Here is a 21,107-nt window from a genome sequence, read left to right on the forward strand (position 1 = left end):
TTTATCTTTCTACAGATCTTCAGACGTTTTATCCTGTTTTTATAGGATGACTTGTGATTTTTTAATTTAATGCTGGATATTGTGGATGAAAATTTTAAAGGGTCCGGATAACGCCATGTCTCTCCAACAAGTGTTAAATTTTCTTTGATTGAAAGAAAAGTGGAAAAAGTATCACTTTGATTCATTAGGGACTGGTTTTGAGCTTTGCTAGGGATAATCTATTTCAGTTTTGTACTTTTTTCTAAAACATCATCCTTATTTCTAAGGCATGGGTCCTCTGGGTCTTCAACTAAAAGCCCCATGTGTTTACAAGGCCCCTGCATCTTGGCAGAGCTTTAACTTCAATAACTGTCTCCCATGCATGCTCACTTCTCGTAGTTTCTCTGCTGATGTTTTTTGCTGTGTTTCTTAGAGTATTGTCCTGCACATGCACAGCTTAGAAATCAGCGGATATGGGGGCTCCTGGGTGGCTCTGTCGGTTAAGCATCTGACTTCGGCTCAGGTCATGATCTCACGGTTCATGAGTTCAAGCACCATGTCGGCTCTGTGCTGACAGCTCAGAGCCTGGAGCGTGTTTCAGATTCTGTATGTCTCTCTCTCTCTCTCTGCCCCTCCCCTGCTCACGCTTTGCGTCTCTCTCTCCCTCTCTTTCAAAAATAAACATTAGAAAAAAAAAAAAAGATGATTTTTCATTTGTTTTTTCTAGGTAACTAAAGTTAAAGCACTTAGAACAGTGCCTGGCACATGGAAAGTAGTTACCTTTCATTGTTGCATGTTTATCTCACCTACCCAGATTAAGAATGCTCCAGCTTTTATGTTCCCAGCATCAGTACAAACTTTGACTTATAGTCAATACGTCAAACATAGTTGCTGAGCAAATGGCTTAAAGAGCTGAAAATGAGGTGAGACATAGGTGTGAACCCCACACACATACACCAACACAAAATCATGAATACTTCTGTAGAGAGATAAACTTATGTACAATTTTTTTAAAGAATGAAATATGCCTAGCATTTACCTTCCGTCAGGTTTGACACGCTTTGCCTCGACGTGCTTTCCACATTGTCAGATTCTGTTACTTGAGTTTCTAGAAAAAAGAAAAAAAAAATTAAACAACATTTTTGGATACTTGTGAACACTCATGTTATGATTTCATTATAATTGTTCATCTTTTAATGAATTTGGATTGTCCACGGAACCGTGCCCATGAAGAGCTCCGTCCACACTGGCATTCTGCTTCTAGAGTTCATCTTGATCGCCTTCTGAATGACTGTTCATTCCCACTCCTCTTTTATGTTGACTTTTCTGATCCTTTGGGCTTTCTCATCTGGTTCCCACTACCGCCATCTGGGTAGAGCACCCAGTTTGACCTTGGCAGACCCTCAAGGTCAATACTTCTGTTACCTCTTTCTGGATCGTATATTGAATGTATGCATAGGCAGAAAGTGATCCCGCCATCCCAACCTGCAAACCCAAGGGGAAAGCAGCCTTTGCCCGCGTGCCTTCTCTCCCCTTTGGTCCACTTGACCCCGTTATTACAAAGCATGCATTATTTGTGATAGGAAAAAATGTAAATAACCCAAATGCCCATTTTGAACATGTATCATTTTGAACATGGATTTACCTAACAAAGACTGTCTTCGAGGTTTTCTTGGCAAAATTGGTGTTGGTAGGGCGATGGGACCTGGAAAATTACTAATAGTTAGTACCACCGCAGTATTTTGCTTTAAACGTTCAGACCACTGTCTTTCTGCTTTAACAGGCACACTTCTTGGTGGAGGGCTTGGCCCTGTTTCACTTAAATCTATCAGAGCCTGCTTAAAAATAAAGGTTTTCTTCTTTGATAAAGGTGGATACTCAGAGAGAACTTCCTTGGGTTTGGGAGTAATAACTGCGGAAGGTGCACTTGCAGGTCTGGAGAACTCTGAGGAGAGAATCAGAATGTCTTTGAACATGTTATCAACATAAATATTTTTTCTTTTTGACACTTCTGGTTTTGATTTTCTTGAAGTTTCCGTTTGGCTCGTTTCTTTCCCAAAAACTCGACTTGAGGCCGAATGACAGCTTGGAAAAAATATGCCACCAGTAGCAGTCTCTGGAATGTGCCAATAGACCCTGTTAAGATGTTTTCTTGGTATTGAAATAGTCGCCACTCTTTCTTGTACATGATGATCAAGAGAGAGATTTTGGATACTGATAGGGGTTTGTGATCGATCTCTTGAAACATCAGGAAAACTAGTTTTCTTTCTTTCAGTTGAAGTGGTTTCTTCTAGAGTGAACGTCACATGTTTTGGCTTAGCTTTACCAGTCTTGGCTAAACCAGAAAAAAAAAAAGGCACAATTAGTTTATATTTATCAAGGTACCAGGGACAAAATTTAATGTCTTAAAGTTCATACTCACCCCTCTTTCGCCTTCTAAAAATTTCTGCATATACCTGCTCAGCTATGAGGACTTTTGTTTAACTGACTGGGGTAAAGTTTGAGTAATCAAATGGAAACGAGAAAAGACTAAATTGTATCAGATTTAGAAAGGGTAGGGAGAGACTCTTGGAAGAACAGAGTTGATAGAAGAAAGGGTATAAAGGTAATTTTTTGACCAGTTGCTACTAAAACTGGCAATAAAATGGGTAAAAATTATTTTGATGAAGTTTTGCTATTTATCATTTCTCGTTATCTCTTCCTCATTGAAACTTCCTTGAGCAAAGACTCACAATTCTTTTCAACGCCAAATGTCAGACCAATGTGTCTTTTGAAACGATAACATCCTGATGCTGGGTACAAAATACTACAAGTTCAGTTAGGTTAAAAGGTAAATGTTCTTTTCTCTCCTAGGTCCAGAAAACATACAATGCCTGTGTTCTTCGGTACCTCACCACACCAAATATGCTTTCTCTTTCCTGTGGGACAGAATGTCAAATAACTCTTTTCCATTGTCTCAGTTGAGTACTAAATGATGAAGACTTCTACATTCTAAAGAAGAGATAATAGATTCTTTAAGGCAAGGCTTGCAAAGAGATGCCAAAACAAATCCAGGACTCATCCATCTGCTGTCTATGTATAAGAGATGGCTGGAGTCTGACCTGAGTTTAGAGAGAGGAATTCTCCTGGATAGAGTTATTGGAGTGCTATGTGTTTCCTCAATCTTTCCCTCCTTGTGGTGGGTGGAAGAGGATGATTTTTCCCCAACCTCAAACAATGTGACCAGAATTCTCAGAGAACCATTTAGAGAGCAGGAATGTATGCCAGGAGGAGAAAATAACATATCATCCCTCTACTCACCTCCCCCACTAATACTTACAGAGTAGCAAAAAGGGATCAGCCCACCCAGTCCTGGGTTCCAATAGGAGCAAGGCAAGAGAATCCTTGAAACTCCTGGACCTGTATCTCCTGGCATTTCAGGGGTAGGTACAGAGACTGATGCTTAGTTTTTAACTCCTTAACTCTTCTCCATCCCTAGCCCCACTTATGGAGGAGCAGAAACCATAAGTTGGAGCAGAAACCATAAGAACCAGGTGGAAGACCTTGTCACGCCCCTGTCTCCTCTGGCATGTCTAAAAATTTGCAGACCTAGTCTGAGCTGGGAGAAGGGGCAGGCCAGATAAAAGTAACGATTCAGATTGAAATATTCGTTTCATATCTGAAAAGGAAACAAGGCTAAGAGGTGAAGTTGACTAGAAAAGCCTTGGAGGAAAGCTGTGTGTCCCGGGTGAGTTTGAAGGGCACTCACTAGTGGGAGAATAAGAACGTTTGCTTCCTGCTTGTATGGAACTAATAAAAACTAGCTCATTCAAGAAAAATGGTCACACCATCATTCAACTTTTTTCCCTCTCTCCCATATTAAAACAAAACATAATAACGCGAGCAAAATCCTCAACAAACTCCAGAACTCCTTCCAACCACCACAGTCTCACCATATTTATCCTTCTGGAGTGTGAAGTAACTGACACTCAGTTTGATGTCTTCTCCTCTCTGTTCTGTTTGTTGTTTCACTTTATTTAGTCTGTAACTTTTAATTAATAGTCTTTCTTTTTAGAACAATTTTAGATATGAAAATACTTGAGCAAGAATACAATTCCTATATATTCCCCCCTCCAATTTTATCTATTATTAACATCCTGATTGGTGAGTACATTTATTATAATTGATGAACCAATGTTGACATACAATTAATTCAAGTCCATACTTGACATTAGGGTTCATTTTCTGTGTTGTACATTTCCATAGATTTGGACAAATGTGTAATGCCATGCATCCGCTATTACAGTATCATAAAAAATAATTTTACCACCTTAAAATTCCCCTGTGCTTCACCTATTCAACACTTCTCTCTCTAAACAAATTTCTGGCAACCCCTGATTTTTTTAGTTTTTACCGTGTTATTGTTTTGCCTTTTCCAAAATACTACAGTGGTTGGAATCATGCAGTATGTAGCCTTGAATAAATAAGAGGGGTTTGTTTTGCTCTTCTCCAGAATTTGGTGGTGTCAGTGTTGTGTATTTTAACTATTCTAAGAGGTATGCAGTGGTATCTCATTGTTGGTTTAATTTGCAGTCTCTAATGACAAATGCAAATATTAAGCATTTTTTATCTTTTTTTCTTAAATTTCTTTCTTTTTTCGGCGTTAAGCATTTTTTCTTAAAAAACTTTTTTTAAACATTTTTATTCATTTTTGAGAGACAGAGAGAGACAGAACACTAGCGGGTTAAGGGCAGAGAGAGAGGGAGACACAGAATCTGAAGCAGACGCCAGGCTCTGAGCTGTCATCACAGAGCCTGACGCAGGGCTCGAACCCAAGAACTGCGAGATCATGACCTGAGCCTTAGTTGGACACTCAACCGACCGAGCCACCCAGGTGCCCCCCTTCTTTTTTAAAAAAAAAATTTTTTTTAACATTTGGTGTTAAGCATTTTTTCCTATGCTTATTTGCTTTCTGGATATCTTCAGTGAAGTGACATTTCAGATATTTAGCTCACTTTTATTATTATTATTGTTATTATTTATTATTCTTATTATTATTTTAGAGAGAGAGTGTGTGTGTGCACACAAGCAGGGGAGAGGGGCAGAGGAAGAAAGAATCCCAAGCAGGCTTCACACTCAGTGGGGCTCCATCCCAAGAACCCAGGATCATGACCTGAGCTGAGATCAAGAGTCACTCAACCGACTGAGCCACCCAGGTGCCCCTAGACCACTTTTTAATTAGGTTCTTTTCTTATTATTTAAGAGATCATTGATTTGGGATAGAAAGTCCTTTATCAGATATGTGTTTTGTAAATATTTTCTGCCAGTGTGTGGCTTGTCTTCTTATTCTTTTAACAATGTCTTTCACAGAGTAGAAGTTTTTAATTTTAATGAAGCTCAACTTACCAATTTTTTCTTTCATGGGTTGTTCGTTTTTATTATTGTATTGTTTTATTTCTATTTAATGCATAAAGGAATGTTCCAAAAGAAACAGATGGAAATATAAACCTGATAAATCTTCAATTTCATGGGCTGTTCCTTTGGTGTCATATCTAAAAAGTCATTGCCAAATCCATGGTCACCTAGACTTTCTCCTGTGTTATATTCTAGACGTTTTAGTGTTTTGCATTTTACATTTAGGTCTATGCTTATTTTGTGTTTATTTTTGTGAAAGGTGTAAGGTCTGGTCTAGATTAATTTTTTTTTTTTTTTTGCGTGTTGGTACCTAGTTAATTTGTTCCAGGACCATTCACTGAAAAGACTATACCTTTGTTCTTTGTTCTTTTGTCAAAGATCGGTTGACTATATTTGTGTATATCTATTTCTTGGCTCTATGTTTTCACCCATTGATCTATTTGTCCTTTATTTTGCCAATACAACACTGTATTACTTTCAAGTCTTGAAATTGAGTGGTGACAATTTTACTTCCTTCCTCTTCTTCAGTATTGTATTTGGTATTGTGTTTTTCCTTTACATATAAACTTTAGAATAATTTTGTCAATACACACTAAACAACTTGCTGGTATTTTGGCTGAGATTTCTTTGAATCTGTAGATCAAGTTTAACAATATTGAATCTTCCTATTCATGAAGATGAAATACCTTTCCATTTATTTATATGTTTTTTATTTCTTTTATCACAATTTGGTAGTTTTATGCATATAAATCCTATAATACATTATTAGCTTTATGCCTAAATTAATTCTAGTGTGTTTAAAAAAATTTTTTTTTAGTGTTTTTATTTATTTTTGAGACAGAGAGAGACAGAGCATGAGCAGGGGAGAGGCAGAGAGAGAGGAAGACACAGAATCTGAAGCAGGCTCCAGACTCTGAGCTGCCAGCATAGAGCCCGACGCGGGGCTCAAACTCACGGACTGTGAGATCATGACCTGAGCCGGAGTCGGATGCTTAACCAACTGAGCCACCCAGGCGCCCCAATTGTAGTGTGTTTTGATACTAAAGTAAGTTGTAGTGTTTTGAATTTCACATTCTAACTGTTGCTGGTATATAGGAAAGCAATTGATTTGGGTATATTAATCTTGTATCTTGTAACATTGCTATAACTGTTTTTTATTTCCAAGAGTTCTTTTGTTGATTCTTTGGGATTTTCTACATAGAATAAAGATAGTTTTATTTCTTTCTTCTCAACTTGTACGGCTTTTATTTCATTTTCTTGTCCTATTGCATTAGCTAGGATTTTTTAGTACAATTGCTGAATAGCAGTGGTGAGAGGGGACATCCTTTGTCATTTTAGGGGGAAAGCATCTAGTTTCTCACCATTAAAGATGTTGTTAGCTGTGGGATTTGGGGTAGATCTTCTTTATCAAGTTGAGAAAGTTCTCATCTATTCTTAGTTTGCTGAGAATTACTTCATGAAGGCATGCTGGATTTTGACAGATGGATTTTCTATATCTACTGATGTGATCATGTGATTTTTCTTCTTTAGGCTATTTGTATGATGGGTGACATTAACTGATTTTTGAGTGTTGAACCAGTCTTGCATATCTAGAATAAATTCCACTTGGTCATGATGTGTAATTATTTTTATACATTGTTGAATTCAATTTGCTAAAATTTTGTGGAGGATTTTGGCACTTATGTTCATGGGTGATATTTATATGTAGTTTTCTTGTAAGTTCTTTGTCCGGTGTTGGTATTAGGGTATACTACTCTCACAGAATGATTTAGGAAGTGTTCTGTCTGCGTCTATCTTCTGGAATAGTTTGTAGAGAATGGATATAATTTACTCTTTAAATGTTTGGTAGAATTCACCAGTGACTCTATCTGGGCCTGGTGCTTTCTATTTTGCGAAGTTATTAATTACTGATTCAATTTCTTAAACTAGGCCTATACAAGCCTATAAAGTAATAAATTATTTATAAATATAAACATTATTTATAGCGGATTATACATTTTACTTTGTGTGAGTTTTGGTAGTTTATGTCTTCGAAAGAGTCTGTCCCTTTTATCTGTTACCAAATGTATGGACCTAGAGTTGTTCATAATATTTCTTTATCTTTTTTTTTTTTTTAATGTCCATAGACTCAGAAGCAATGAACCCTCTTTTATCTCTGATAGCAGTAATTTATTTCTTCTCTCTTTTTTCTTAGATAGCCTTGTTAGAGTTTTATCAATTTTATTAATCTTTCCATAGAACTAGCTTTTGGTTTTGTTGATTTTCTCAATTGATTTTCTTTTTTCAACTTAATTTCTGCTCTAATTATTATTTGTTTTCTTCTGCTTGCACTAGGTTTATATTCTTCTCCTTTTTCTAGTTTCCTAAAGTAAAAGTTTAAAGTATTTGTTTTAGATTAATCTTCTTTTTCTAAAATATGCATTCAAGGTTCTAGATACCTTTTAAGCCCTATTGTTTTACACTGCATATTTCAATAGGCTGTAATTTTATTTCCATTTAGTTAAAAAACATTGTAAAATATCTCTGTGACTTCTCTGACCCATGTGCTATTTAAGTGTGTTGTTTAATCTCCAAATATTTTTGGATTTCCACATATCTTTCTGTTACTGATTTTTAGTTTAATTCCATTGTGTTCTGAGAACAAACACTGTATAATATCTGTTGTTGTTTTTTTTAAGTGTGTTTTATGGCCCAGAATGTGGTCTAGCTTGATGAGTGTCTTATGTGAGGGAGAAGAATATTTTCTGCTGTGGTTGGATGAAGTGCTCTATAAATGTCAATTAGATCCTGTCAATTGTTGGTACTATTTGGTTCAACTATATCCTTACTAATTTTCTGCCTGCTAGATCTGTTAATTACTGCTAAGGGGTGTGGAACTCTCCAACAATGGATTTATCTATTTCTCCTAACAACTCTAGCAGTTTTTGCCTGAAATATTTTGCCTCTCTCTCTTTTAGGTGCCTGTCAGTTAAAGACTGTTGTCTTCTTAAAGAATTGACTCCTTTATAAGTAAATATTGCTATTTTCCCCTAATAACTTTTCTTGTTCTGAAATCTGCTCTGTCTGAAATTAATATAGCTACTATATATTTTTTTGATTAGTGTTAGTGTGGTATGTCTTTCTCTACACCTTTACTTTTAACCTCTCTGTGTTTTTATATTTCAAGTAAGTTTCTTGTAGGGGTGCCTGGGTGGCTCATTTGGTTAAGTGTCTGACTCTTGGTTTTGACTCAGTTCATGATCTCATGGTTCGTGAGTCTGAGCCCCAAGTCAGATTCTGCACTGAGAGCATGCAGCTTGCTTCGAATTCTCTCTCTCTCTCTCTCTCTCTCTCTCTGCCCCTCACCCACTTGCATGCACTCTCTCTCTCTCAAAATAAATAATTTATTAAAAAGTAAGTCTCTCGTAGACAACATATAGTTGGGTCTTGTTTTTTATCTGCTGTAACTGTTTTATTTTTATTTATTTATTTATTTGATGTATTTATGTATGTATTTATTTATTTATATAATTTATTGTCAAGTTGGGTAACATACAGGGTATACAGCGTGCTTTTGGTTTTGGGAGTAGATTCCCGTGATTCATCGCTCACATACAACACCCAGTGCTCATCCCAACAAGTGCCCTCCTCAGTGCCCATCACCCATCTTCCCTGCTGCCCCATCCCCCCATCAACCCTCAGTTCGTTCTCTGTATTTAAGAGTCTCCTCTGGTTTGCCTCTCTCTCTATAATAGTTTGTTTTGTTATATGCAAAATATGTATACTGCACTGCTGCTTTTTTTTTTTTTTAATATTCCCTTCCTTTTTTTCTTTTTCTGGTTTTAGTTGAGCATTTTACAAGCATTCAGTTTCTCTCCTTCCGTTTCTCAGCTTCTCTCCTCTCTTAGCATATCAATTATCCTTCTTTTACTAAAAATGTTAAGTGGTTTCCCTGAAGTTTATAGTATACATTTACAGTTAACCTAAGTCTATTTTCTTTTTTTTTAATTGGCATGTACTTTATTGATTGGAATCAAAACTGTAAATTACAACTATCTTGCTATGCAAAAAACCAAGACAACTCAAGTCTGATGTGCGGCATTTAGAAAGGATGTTTAATTCATAATAAAAAGTTTCTTTTATTATCCTTTCAATAATCGAAGTCTACTTTCTTTTCTTTTCTTTTTTTTTTTTAACTTTAATTCCAGTCATTTAACCTACAGTGTTATAATAGTTTCAGGTGTGCAATGTAGTAATTCAACACTTCCATACCCTAAGTCTGCTTTCAAATAATAGGATGCCACTTAACAGGTATTGTGGGTGTCTTTTAACAGAGTATTCCCAAGACCTCTCTCCCATTCTTTATAGTGTTGCTGCCTTTCATTTCATTTATCCTTATGCTGTAATCACCTAATACACTGTGGCTATTATTCATTCAAATAGTTATTAGATCAAGGAAGAATAAGAAAAATAAATTTTTATTTCACTCCAGTTTTCCTTCTCTGATACTCCTCCTTTCTTTAGGTAGATCTGAGTTTTGGACCAATATCATTTTTCTTCTTTTAACACAAAAGAACTTCTAAAAAGTTCTACTGGCCACAAATACCCACAGTTTTTGTCTGAGGAAGTCTATATTTCTCCTTCATTTTTTTTTTTTTTTAAGAGAGAGAGAGAGAGCATGAGGTGGGAAGAGGAGCAGAGGGGGAGGGAGAGAGAGAGAGAGAGAGAGAGAGAGAGAGAGAATATCAAGCACACTTCATGCTCAGCATGGAGCCCCCATGCAGGGCTGGGTCCCACGGTCCCAGTGGGATCGTGACCTGAACTGAAATCAAGAGTCAGCGTTCAACCGAGGCACCCAGGTCCCCCTCTCCTTCGTTTTTGAAGGATAATTTCACTTGAATACAGATTCTACTTTGGTGGAGTTTTTTTTTTCTTTCAACACTTTTAACTTTTTCATTTTATTCTTTTCTTGCTTGCATGGTTTCTGACAAGAAATCCAGTTTGATTCTGAATCTTTTTTCTCTGTAGGGATATCTCCCCTCTCCCCCTGCCCCACCTCCTTTCAAGAGTTTCCCTCTGTCTTTAGTGTTCTGCAGTTTAAATAAGATATGACTAAGTGCATTTTTAAAATATATTTATCCTGGTAGGTGTTCCCTGAGCTTCCCAGATTTGTGGTTTGGTCTGTCATTAATTTTGGCAAATTCTCAGCCACTATTACTTCAAACATTTCTTCTGCTCTCATGGCTGTTTTGTCTCCTCTCGTATTTCCATTACCCGTATGTCCTGTCTTTTGTTATTTTCCCACAGGTTTTTTTGGTATTCTTTTTTGTTATTTTGTTTATTCTTTTTACTCCTCGCATTTGAGTTTGAGAATTTTCACCTGGCCTATTGTCAAACTCACAGATCCTTTTCTCAGTCGTGTCCAGGCTAGTGATGAGCCCATTAAAGGCACTGTTTATTTCCATTGCGGTAATTTTTACTTCTAGCATTTCCCTTGATTTTTCCGTAGTTTCCATATCCCTCCTTACATTATTCATCTGTTCTTGCATGCTGTCTACTTTTTCCATCAAGGTTCTTAATGTATCAATCAGTTATTTTCAATTTGCTGTCTGATCATTTCAGTTACTGTGTCCTATCTGAGTATGGTTCTAAATGCTTCCTTTTTCTCTTTCTAATCTTTTCTAATCATGAGTTGTAATTCTTTTGCCAAAAGCTGAGCACGATGTACTGGGGAATAGGAATGGAGGTGACTAGCTGTTGGTGTCAGACATTTAAGTCTCTTCTAGTTTTCTTGTTTTTCTTTTTTCCTCCTTTGTTGTCTCTGTGCTTCCCTACAGATGCCTTCTTAAATAAAGTCTGAATCTTAAAGCTCTTTCAGTTGTAATCCCCTCTTTTTATATTAGAACCCTACTGATGTGGTGATAAGGTATTAGGGAAAGGAATTATTGTATATTCTTATTATAAAAAATCTCATGTATTTATTTTTATTTATTTATTTATTATTATTTCTTTTAATGCTTATTCATTATTGAGAGACAGAGAAAGACAGAACTCAAGCACAGGAGGGGCAGAGAGAGCGGGAGACAAAGAATCCAAAGCAGGTTCCAGGCTCTGAGCTGTCAGCACAGAGCCCGATGTGGAGCTCGAACTCACAAACGGCGAGAGCATGACCTGAACCAAAGTTGGACGCTTAACTGACTGAGCCACCCAGGCGCCCCATTTATTTTTATTTATTTTAATGTTTATTTATTTTTGAGAGAGACAGAGCGATAGCAGGGGAGGGGCAGAGAAAGAGAAGGAGACACAGAATCCAAAGCAGGCTGCAGGCTCTGAGCTGTCAGCACAGAGCCCGACATGAGGCTCGAACTCACTAACTGTGAGCGCATGACCCAAGCCAAAGTCAGACACTTAACAGACTGAGCCACCCAGGCGCCCCTCATATATATATTTATTATATAAAAATCTCGGGGTTTTAGTGGGCCTGAATCCCTGGGTTGTGGCTTTCACAACCCTTAGCTTTTTCTTCCCCTTACATGACACAGAAAAGCTACAGGGGGAGAGGGTTATCTAACTTGACCTTACCCCAGGTCAGATAAGGGTCTGGTGATGTAGTTTTCTTTAGAGGGCAGAAGCATGCTCTGGGAGTGTTTCAGTGGTTACTTTCTCCCTCATACTGGGGAAAAGATGAACAAATTTTTCTCTGCTCTTCATGAGAATCTTGTGGGGCTCCTGGAGTTAAAACCCATGGCAGTGTGGAGGCTCCCCTAAGACCAGACCCTAGGGGTTTTTAACTCTTAAGCTAGTCCACACTCAACCTCCAGCAATTTGTCAAAATTAGCATTTAACTGTTCCTACCACTTACTGGCTTAAGTATCTTCTGATCCCAATAAACCAGTCTCAGCTGAGATTCTCTATAGCTGCCTGTCTCTCCAGATTTCAGGATGCTGGTTTGCTCTGTGACTCGAATTTTCTGATGGATCTAAGAAAGTCACCGATTATCAGTTTATTTACTTTTCCCCCTTATGAGGATATGAGTGATCGCTTTCAATCTCTTTACATTTTGAGGCTGACACTGAAAGTTTCCTCCTATTTACGTTTCAAACCGTTACGACCTGCAATTTTCCACCTCTACTACCAAAGCTGTTATCACAAAGTGATCGTTGATATCTTGTTGCTAAACCTAACGGGTACACATTATAATTTACCTTTATGTGACCTCCTCTTGGCATTCGATACTTTAATCCACCCTATTCTCCATGAAATTCACTCTTTCCTTGGCTCTCATGAGAGCCATTTTTCCATTCCTACCACCTGCCCATTTATCTTCTCTACGCAAACCTTTCTCTTTCTCAACTTACCATTTTGTACTTCCAAAGATTCTATCATTATCCCTCCCCCAATTGTAACTAATTTTCCATCTACAGTAATAATTCTAAATCTGGGTCTGGAAGCCCTAAGCACCTCAAACTTGTCATGTCTACACCAAAGTCATCAGCACTTTCTGTCCTCCTTTATCTCATAGAGATACAGCTGTTATTTAGTCACACACACACACACACACACACACTGGAATCCTAGATTCCTCTTGTATTAGTTTCCTCTAGCTGCTGTAACGAATAACCACAAACTTCATGGCATAAAACAACAGAAATTTATTCTCTCACAGCTCTGGAGGCCAGAAGCCCAAAGTTATATAACTGAGCCAAAAATCAAGGTATCAGCAGGGCCCTGTTCTCTCTGGACTCCCCTGTAGAGAATCCATTCCTTGCCTCTTGCAGCTTCTGGTGGCTGCCAGCACGCCATGGCTTGTGGCCACACCACTCCTATCTTCAAGGCCAGCACCTTCAAATCTCTCTTTGATCCATCTTCGTATCATAGTCTTCTCTCTGCCTGTGTGTGTGTGTGTGTGTGTGTGTGTGTGTGTGTGTAATCTCTGCTTCTCTCTTATAAGGATACATGTGACTGCATTTTGGGCCCACCCGAATAATCCAAAATAACCTTTCATCACAAGAGCCTTAACTTGATCATATTTGGAACCCCATATAACATTTTCTTTTCTTTCTTTCTTTTTTTTTTTTTTTTTTTGCCATAGAAGATAACCTTACAGGTTCGAGAAGTTAGGATGCTGATATCTTTTGTGGGGTTATTTTTCTGTCTTCCATACTTCTAATTCCTCACATTTAACACATGCAATTAATCACCCCAGGCTATATTCAAATTAGATATGTCAACTCTAAAGTTTCTAATTCCCCACCCCTTTCGTCCCCCATCCCACTCCCCTTTCCTTTTCTACCATGAGAATCGCAGACGAAGTGAGCTATTGTTCTCATGGATTCATGTCCCCTCTTCATCTGGTTTACAGTGGAGATTAGGATCGAAAACCAGTGACCTAATTAAGTTCTGCTGTTTCAGAATAGAAAGGCAAGACCCATTGACTTCCTAAAGCCACACATCATATTAGTGTTGAAGCTAAGACCAGAATTCAGATCCTTGGATTCCCATTCTAGGGCATTCGGCACTGTTCCAGGTTGCTGCAAGCCAGTAAGTTCAGACCAAGTGAGAAGTATGACAAGTACTGGAACATCTTACAACCACACAGTGACTTTATAGCTTATAATGTGCTTTCACACAGGCTATTGCATTTTAACCTCCTTCTCTCTTAGTTAAGTGACATTTTTAAAAAACCAGATTTTCTCTTCTAACTTTCACTGCCATCATCCTAGTCTACATCAATTTAACTTCACCCTTGATTGTCTGATGCAGCCTTATAAAGTTTTCATCAAATTATCTGAATCTTAGCAGTGATAATTCAGACTTCTTAGTTTGGTGAATAACTTATCTATGTGAACTGTAAACATTTTTAAAAAACCAGGGCACCTGGGTGGCTCAGTCGGTTAAGCCTCTGACTCTTGAATTTGGCTCAGGACATGATCTCAAAGTTGTGAGATCCAGCCCCATGTTGGGCTCTGAACTAAGCATGGAGCCTGCTTGGGATTCTCTCTCTCCCTCTCTCTCCCTGTCCCCTAAATGTGGGCTTTCCCTCTCTCTCTCTCCCTCTCAAAAATAAATAAATGAACATTAAAAAAAAAAATCTATGCAAACTGGACCCACTTCACCTAATCTTGCTGTGTAACGATTCGTCAGTTTCCAGGAGAAACCCCCAGATACTCTAATTTATTACTGACAATCCCAAAGCCCATACTGCTCATTTGTAATTTCATTTCCTGCCTTGACCACACTGCGTGGAATACCTTCTCCCACTAGCCAGTTGAAATCATTTTCTTCTTTCCAAGTCTACCTAAAAACCTTACTCAATCCATTTTTCTTGATTAACGTAGCCCATACTCACCGTTTTCGTTAATTCACTAAACATTTAACATGTATCACGTGCCAGCTGTACCCACAGTGCTGAGGGGAAAGTCACACAGCACAAACCTTACTGCCATCAAACATCTCCCCATTAAGTGTAGACACTAGGCAGGTAAACAGTTAAACTAGAGAAGGACAAATGCTTGGTAGGGGTAAACATGGAATACTATGGGAGCATAAAGGAAGGTACCCTGACTAGGTGAAGGGGGAAGTGATGTTTAGGGATATCTTCCCAATGGAGATGGTATCTGTCTTCTCAATTCCATGCTTCTCTATTTCTTGACACATTTCTCCATGGTTTTTTTCTAGTATATTAAATTTCTACTTTTCCAAGAGACTCTTCGCTGCCATCAAAAAGTACACAAGTCTCCTCTGTAAAACATATTTCACTCCACTTTTCCTAATTCCTTAAGTCTTCGTTCAAGCCCCATTCCTGCCCCAGTGCTCACTCACATGTACGAACTACTATTGCCTATACCATTAATTGGACAAAATTCTATGCTGCTTTATACTGTTAAGGTTCTTATTTTATGTGTATCTCATCTCCAGAACTTGATTAAAGGTCTTAAAATGTCCTGAAGGGCAGGGACCAGATCACTCACGTCATTAACTCCCTATGGCATCTAGCATCTTATGCAAATTATAGATATTCGTTTCAGGGTTTTATTTCAGTGTTTGACTGTTCATGTTTATAAACTGTACTTCAGTCATTTTAAGTATTAATGGATTTCAACAACAAATATTTTGAACACCTACTATACGCAAAGTACTCCACCAAGAGCCTTTGGAAACATAGGATTATTAACAGTCAAGGTCATAGAACCTCCAAGGTGCCAAAAAGCAAGAGAGCCCCCTCCCCCCAAAAAGAATTTTCCAGCCCCAAATGTCAATAGCAAGAACTGTGTACTAGAGGATAGACTTCAACCAAGAGATGAATGAAAAAACTACAACAAAAGAACTGGTAGTGAGCAGTAAATCCACATAACTGTGGGCATTATTGTTACACAACAGGTTGTAAATGTAGAAACATAGAACATTCTAGAAATGACCATGTAGAAATGATATAACAAAAGCTGAAGGGAAAGTGGGATAGGAAATTGGAGGTAGTATGGGCATGTTGATTTCTACATCTTGAATAGCCAGGAATCAAAGGTAATAATTTAGCATTGGAAATCAACTGATGGACTAGGCATATGTTAACAGTATAAATGTTGACATGAAAATAATGAAATACATTATAAAATAATGGACACAATGGACTAAAATCAGGTGACTGAGGAGACTGAAAGGGGGAAAGAAGTGGAAATATGCTTTTATCATTGCCGTACAGAGTCAAAAGATACCACATACAGAAATAGAGGACTAAGGGTATTATATAAAGTTCTGGTTATCCGAGGGACTCATCTTCGCTTTACTACAGTGTAATTTGACAATTACTTATGTGATTATTTGATCCAAACAGAGGGCAACCAATTAAGAAGATGGACAAGGTCTCTTTTGCTCATTATTACATCCCCAATTCCTAGCGCTGTGCTAAGAAGTGCAGTCAGTTCTTGTTATCGGTGGCCGTTCTGTTCTATAAAATCTCAGTCGACACTGAATTATCCAATACTGAGCCATTGCTTCTAAGGAAAATATAGGGTTAGGTTCCTCTAAACTTCTGGTCTCAACATTATGAGCGACCAATCAATACATAATCTTGTTTTACCCGTGTTTCTATTTAAAGACACTTAACATATATTGTTGATTCGTTAACATTGAACAAACAGCCAGCAACACTGCAACTCATGCCTGAAAGAAGCTTGACTAACGCATGCTTTTCTCTGTAAAGGCACATCGCAGCCTTCTTGTGCTTAGGAACACCAGACGGCACTTGAACACTATTCCTGGGGGTGATGGCAAAAGCACCAACAAAAGGCACAAAAATTTTAAAAACATGGCAGAGGAAAAAGACTGAAAACAGAGTGAGAAAAGGGCAGTTGTTTACAGTACGAGAGCTGAAACAAGAAGGCAGAGCATTTTCCTTATTGGACGTCAGCTGGGAACATGTATGTTTGCACTGCCTGCCTCATGTCCATCCACTAATGACTGAGAGTTACCATATGTATTACTCTCCTGCATACAGTTTCACCTATGATAAAAGGAAAAAGAGCTGTCTCTACTGCTCTGAAGTCTTCTTCATTGACATATCGTTGAGTTAAAAAGATAACATACAGCACAAGGTACTGGTTTGGGCGTTAGAAATAATTGTAGCAGTTAGGTAACCTTGCACCCATAGAGTCCACAAATAATGAAGGTCAACTGTAACTGTAGAATTGAATTGGATGTTATCCTCTCACAACAAACATTTGGAAGTTACTGGTTACTAGTGAGTGTCTTTTTTACTATTGTGATTCTGAACCGTGCAGCCTGAGAAATTTCTACGAAAAATAAATAAACTTAATAACATATCTGATTAATACACATACCTGCATAGACTCTCTTCTTAGGTAAAGGCAGCTTAGGGAGTTTTGGAGGTAAAGGTCTTCGAAGCAGTTGTGGGTGGTTTTGCATTTTAACTAACAATGAACACTGTTTTTCACAGCTATTGGTTAATCGGGAATTGAAAAGGTTTTCAATATGTTTGAATTGTTGCTGAAAAGTAATTCATTAGAATCTACATTTTAGTGAAAATCATTCTTTGCTAATACTGTGCTGAGTCCAAGCAGAATTCCTATAAAAGAAAAAGAGGATAAGGAAAAAAAATTCTTTAAAACTTCTAGAAAGAATCTAGATAAAATTTAGGTTATGACTAACACAATTTTAAAATACATACACTATTACCAATCAGGATCATTCTAAAATTTCTCATATTAGCAAAATGTTCAATCTGCCCATGCCATATCATCTAGTAGACACTGATTTTCCCGAACAGTAAAAATAACACTCATTTTTTCACCTCTACCTTCAAACTGTTATTACTTTACGTATTTGGGAAAAGATTTGGTCAAAAAGATTAAGGAAATCCCTCCATGATAGCCTCTTAAGACTCGAAATATCTGTTTACAGTTCACAGGTAACTTGTTTTCTTTCTGCAAAAGGACTTGTTTTAAGTTTCAACCACTACTAGTTGGGTCATACTCTTTAACCCAAAACTAAGATGGTCTTCAATATAATCAGATTTTCCAGGATCTCTGTTCCAATTGGTACAATTTAGAAATAATGCCAGAAGCTCAAAACATGCGCTAAGTTCTCAAGGCAACATCAAAGTGCCTGGCACATCAGTATTCCGTTGACAGTTGGGAAGGGAATGCTCCGGAGCTGCATAAATGGGCCGTTTTATCCCCCAAAGATAACTTTGCACACAAGCGCTCAAGGTATGGTCCCTGTTAGTACGTCCCCCTTGATGCCGGTAATTTTCCTTCCGTATTATTGGAGAAGATGCGCTGGACCCCTACACTATCCTTCAAGGCAATCAGCTGCTTCTCAAAACGACCGGCTTTTCCTCTTTCATCTTTTCCTCGGAATTGAGGCAGCGAGGTAAAGGTCAAGGCAGGTTGCGAGTCTCCCGCGAGAAGCAGTCCGCCGGGAAAGCACCTAGATTAACTACCCTCGACCCCCACCCCCGCCGCAAGGCCTGGCCTGAGGCCAAGGGCACGGGCCCTAGCAACCGGAAGCCGATAAACCCGCCCAGCCCGCGGGACTCGCCGGCGCTGGAGAGGAGGGCGGGGCCGGGCGGGGCGCGTGCCCGCCGAGCCCCGCGGAACCGGCCCCGCCCCACGGCTCGGCGCGCGCGGCGCCCACGGGCCTCTCTCTCCGCCGCGGTGTCCTGCTGCCGGGAGGTTGCGGGCGGTGGGGGCTGGAGGAGAAGCCCGCTCCGTGTGTCGCTGCTGTACGGAAGCCCGTGGTGACAATCGTTATTACTTTTCTCCTTCTTAATGACATTGACCACTATTATTTATTTACTCTCCTTGATTACACGATGTATCTAGGGTCTGGGCTGGCGTTCCTTAATGCTGCACTTGGGCGCAGCGGGGTCCCGTGGCTGATTTTGTAGTGCCCCCGAAAAGCGAACATTCTGTTTTCTTTCTCTTACTTGAATGCAAACTGTTTTGCCTTTCTGAGCCTATAAAGTTCCTGGAGCAGGAAGAGGGGCATTAAGGGTCCAAGCGGGCTTTAAAAGAAACCCACCCGTTTCTCACGGTTACAGTCATTTGTTTTGATCATAGTATGGCTTGTCTCCTCTCTCTCGGTGTTGACGATCCTGTACGTGCAGGGCTCGGTACATCGTCTGTGTTTGCGTGTATGTGCATGTTTCTTTGAAGATTTGAGGGAGAAAGAGTATGAGGGAAAACTCATCAGGTAGGTGTGTAAATCCCAACTCAGAAAGTAATGCAGATGGAACTTCCTCGTAGTCTAATTTTTTTTCTTAAGTACAAGTGTAGGAACTTTAGTAACAGATGTTGGAAGGTGAGAGACTTCGTTATAAATCTGTCTAGCTTTGGGGATCCTTTAAGATTTACTCCCTAACCAAGTCTTCCTTCTTCTCCTTAGAAGCAAGCATAGTCCATGAAAAAAGTGGAAAAGTAAAAAAGTATTTCATCAGACTCTGGGAAATAGGCACCTTGTTTTTCTTTACAGTATTAGCATGTGGTTTCTTTTCCTTGTAAGATTAATGTGTCCCAATGAGGCCGCGGCCACAGACCATGAATTTATTCCGTTTTTGCCTATAGATTTTGCTCCGCGGATTGATAAGCCTCTCAGAAAGACAAGAAAATTGACAGCATTAGGCAGATCTGATTGCTCAGTTTTGTCTCAAGTAGTATTTGTTGTGCATAGTGTGTAAGTGTGAAAAATGTTTATATTTTTAGGCCTAAAAATGTGTTTCTCATATAAATGTGTGTTCCAGTATTTAAATTGAGTCAGGTTCCTATGCTCTTAAAAGTTGTTTGAACCATGCCAACTACTGAGATTCAGTTTTACTGACCAATGCTTGGCCTTTAAAATTTATGCTTCGTATTGCATGGTCAAAATCAAGGCAATGTGCTTATCAATAGTTTTTTTAAAAATGCTTTGTCATATATGGAATCAGGCACCAGGCTTCATTCCCTGCAGATTCCTTCTAGCAAGTACCAGGTAGAACCCAGGGCTTTAAATGTGGAAATGATGTACAAATACAGGCTGGATTTAGAAAGTACAAATCACATTCAATTTGGATTACTTTATTTTTATCATTTTTTTTTTTTTACTATTTTTGAAAATGTTACTACCTCCATTTTTTCCCCTTTCAAAAAAATCATGTCTCTTTAAATACGGTAGCTCCGTCGTTGATTTGAAGGATTTATTTTACCTGTTGTACGGTACAGCCAGCCTGTTTACTTGTCCCATTAGCTTTGCAATTAGACAGAAACACGTGATGAGAAAAAACTGAACCACAACACTTCTCTCTTTTAGCAGATTGTATTAAGGAGGCCAGAGTAATGGTGAGCCAAGGTTATATACATCCTGTGTTTTGTGCCTTTTTTTTTTTTATGTTGCTAAACTGAGATAAAAGCTTATGCAAAAGAAACCCTAGGCACCCCACAGGTAATGCTCTTGATTTTCCTAATGGTGGGGAACACTTGGGGAACCTCAGATTTGCCATTGGTGAAAGGGCCGCGTGGTCTGCTGGAAAGGTGTAGCGATTGTTGCTAGAAATCTTTACCATTTTCCCAATAGCTCTCTTGTTTATTTATTTTCCTTTTAAACAGAACAGAGGTTTACTAACCATTTTGGTCAGTGCAGATTTAATCTAACGTTTGCCCTATGGAAATAACTGGAGTAATTTGTATTTTTATGCTCCGTAGTTTTTAGAAGTTCTTTTAGAAAATGAAGAGTTATTTTTGAGTGCACATTGGTTAAGCTATTGAGTCCCCATGGGAACCCAGGGCATTTCTCAAAATGCTTTTGAGAAAGACGTATTTTCTTGGTCTGAATTTACCTGTTTAATTATGTAGCCAGTACTGCAAAATGTCTTTATTCTAGTCACCTGTCATGGTGGCTTAAATGTATACATATATTTCTTGTGTTTCCATGCTACTGCATACAGGACAGTTTTATATTTTCTTAAATGTTAATAAAGATATTTTGAAGCTGCTTTTCTTTTTACCTCTCATATCTAAACATTTCACTTCTGTTCTTAATTATTTTAATTATTTTTGGCCAGTTATTTAGTTATTTCTTTTTGTCTTTCAGGATGACAGTTATTTCCTTATCTTTGTTTGAAGTAGAGATTGATCCTGAGATTTCGCCCCCAAAAAATCATTACTAAGAAAATATCATGCAACCTGCATCATAGAGGTTTTAAAAATCCTAGACATAATGAAAGGATAGTGATTTATTGGAAACCTACTATGCATAAGGTCTTT

General features: G+C 38.4%; 1 protein-coding gene across 3 annotated transcripts in view; it reads right to left on the reverse strand.

The window, feature by feature from the left end:
* Nucleotides 1-18,378, reverse strand: part of LRRC63 (leucine rich repeat containing 63) — a 42,426-nt gene extending 24,048 nt beyond the window's left edge. For 2 of the 3 annotated variants that reach the window (XM_045476542.1, XM_045476525.1), the window contains exons 1-4: nt 17,537-18,377; nt 17,190-17,434; nt 1,625-2,314; nt 1,019-1,087 (exon numbers count right to left, since the gene is read on the reverse strand). In XM_045476542.1, the coding sequence (XP_045332498.1) occupies nt 1,019-1,087; nt 1,625-2,314; nt 17,190-17,274 (844 nt within the window). In that variant the 5' untranslated portion in view covers nt 17,275-17,434; nt 17,537-18,377. Of the gene's footprint in view, nt 1-1,018; nt 1,088-1,624; nt 2,315-17,189; nt 17,435-17,536 lie in introns of all 3 variants that reach the window. The other variant, XM_045476534.1, reaches the window with a different exon arrangement.
* Nucleotides 18,379-21,107: the final 2,729 nt, after the last annotated feature.

The sequence above is a fragment of the Leopardus geoffroyi genome, chromosome A1 (assembly GCF_018350155.1).
Source record: "Leopardus geoffroyi isolate Oge1 chromosome A1, O.geoffroyi_Oge1_pat1.0, whole genome shotgun sequence".
Taxonomy (NCBI): Eukaryota; Metazoa; Chordata; class Mammalia; order Carnivora; family Felidae; genus Leopardus; species Leopardus geoffroyi.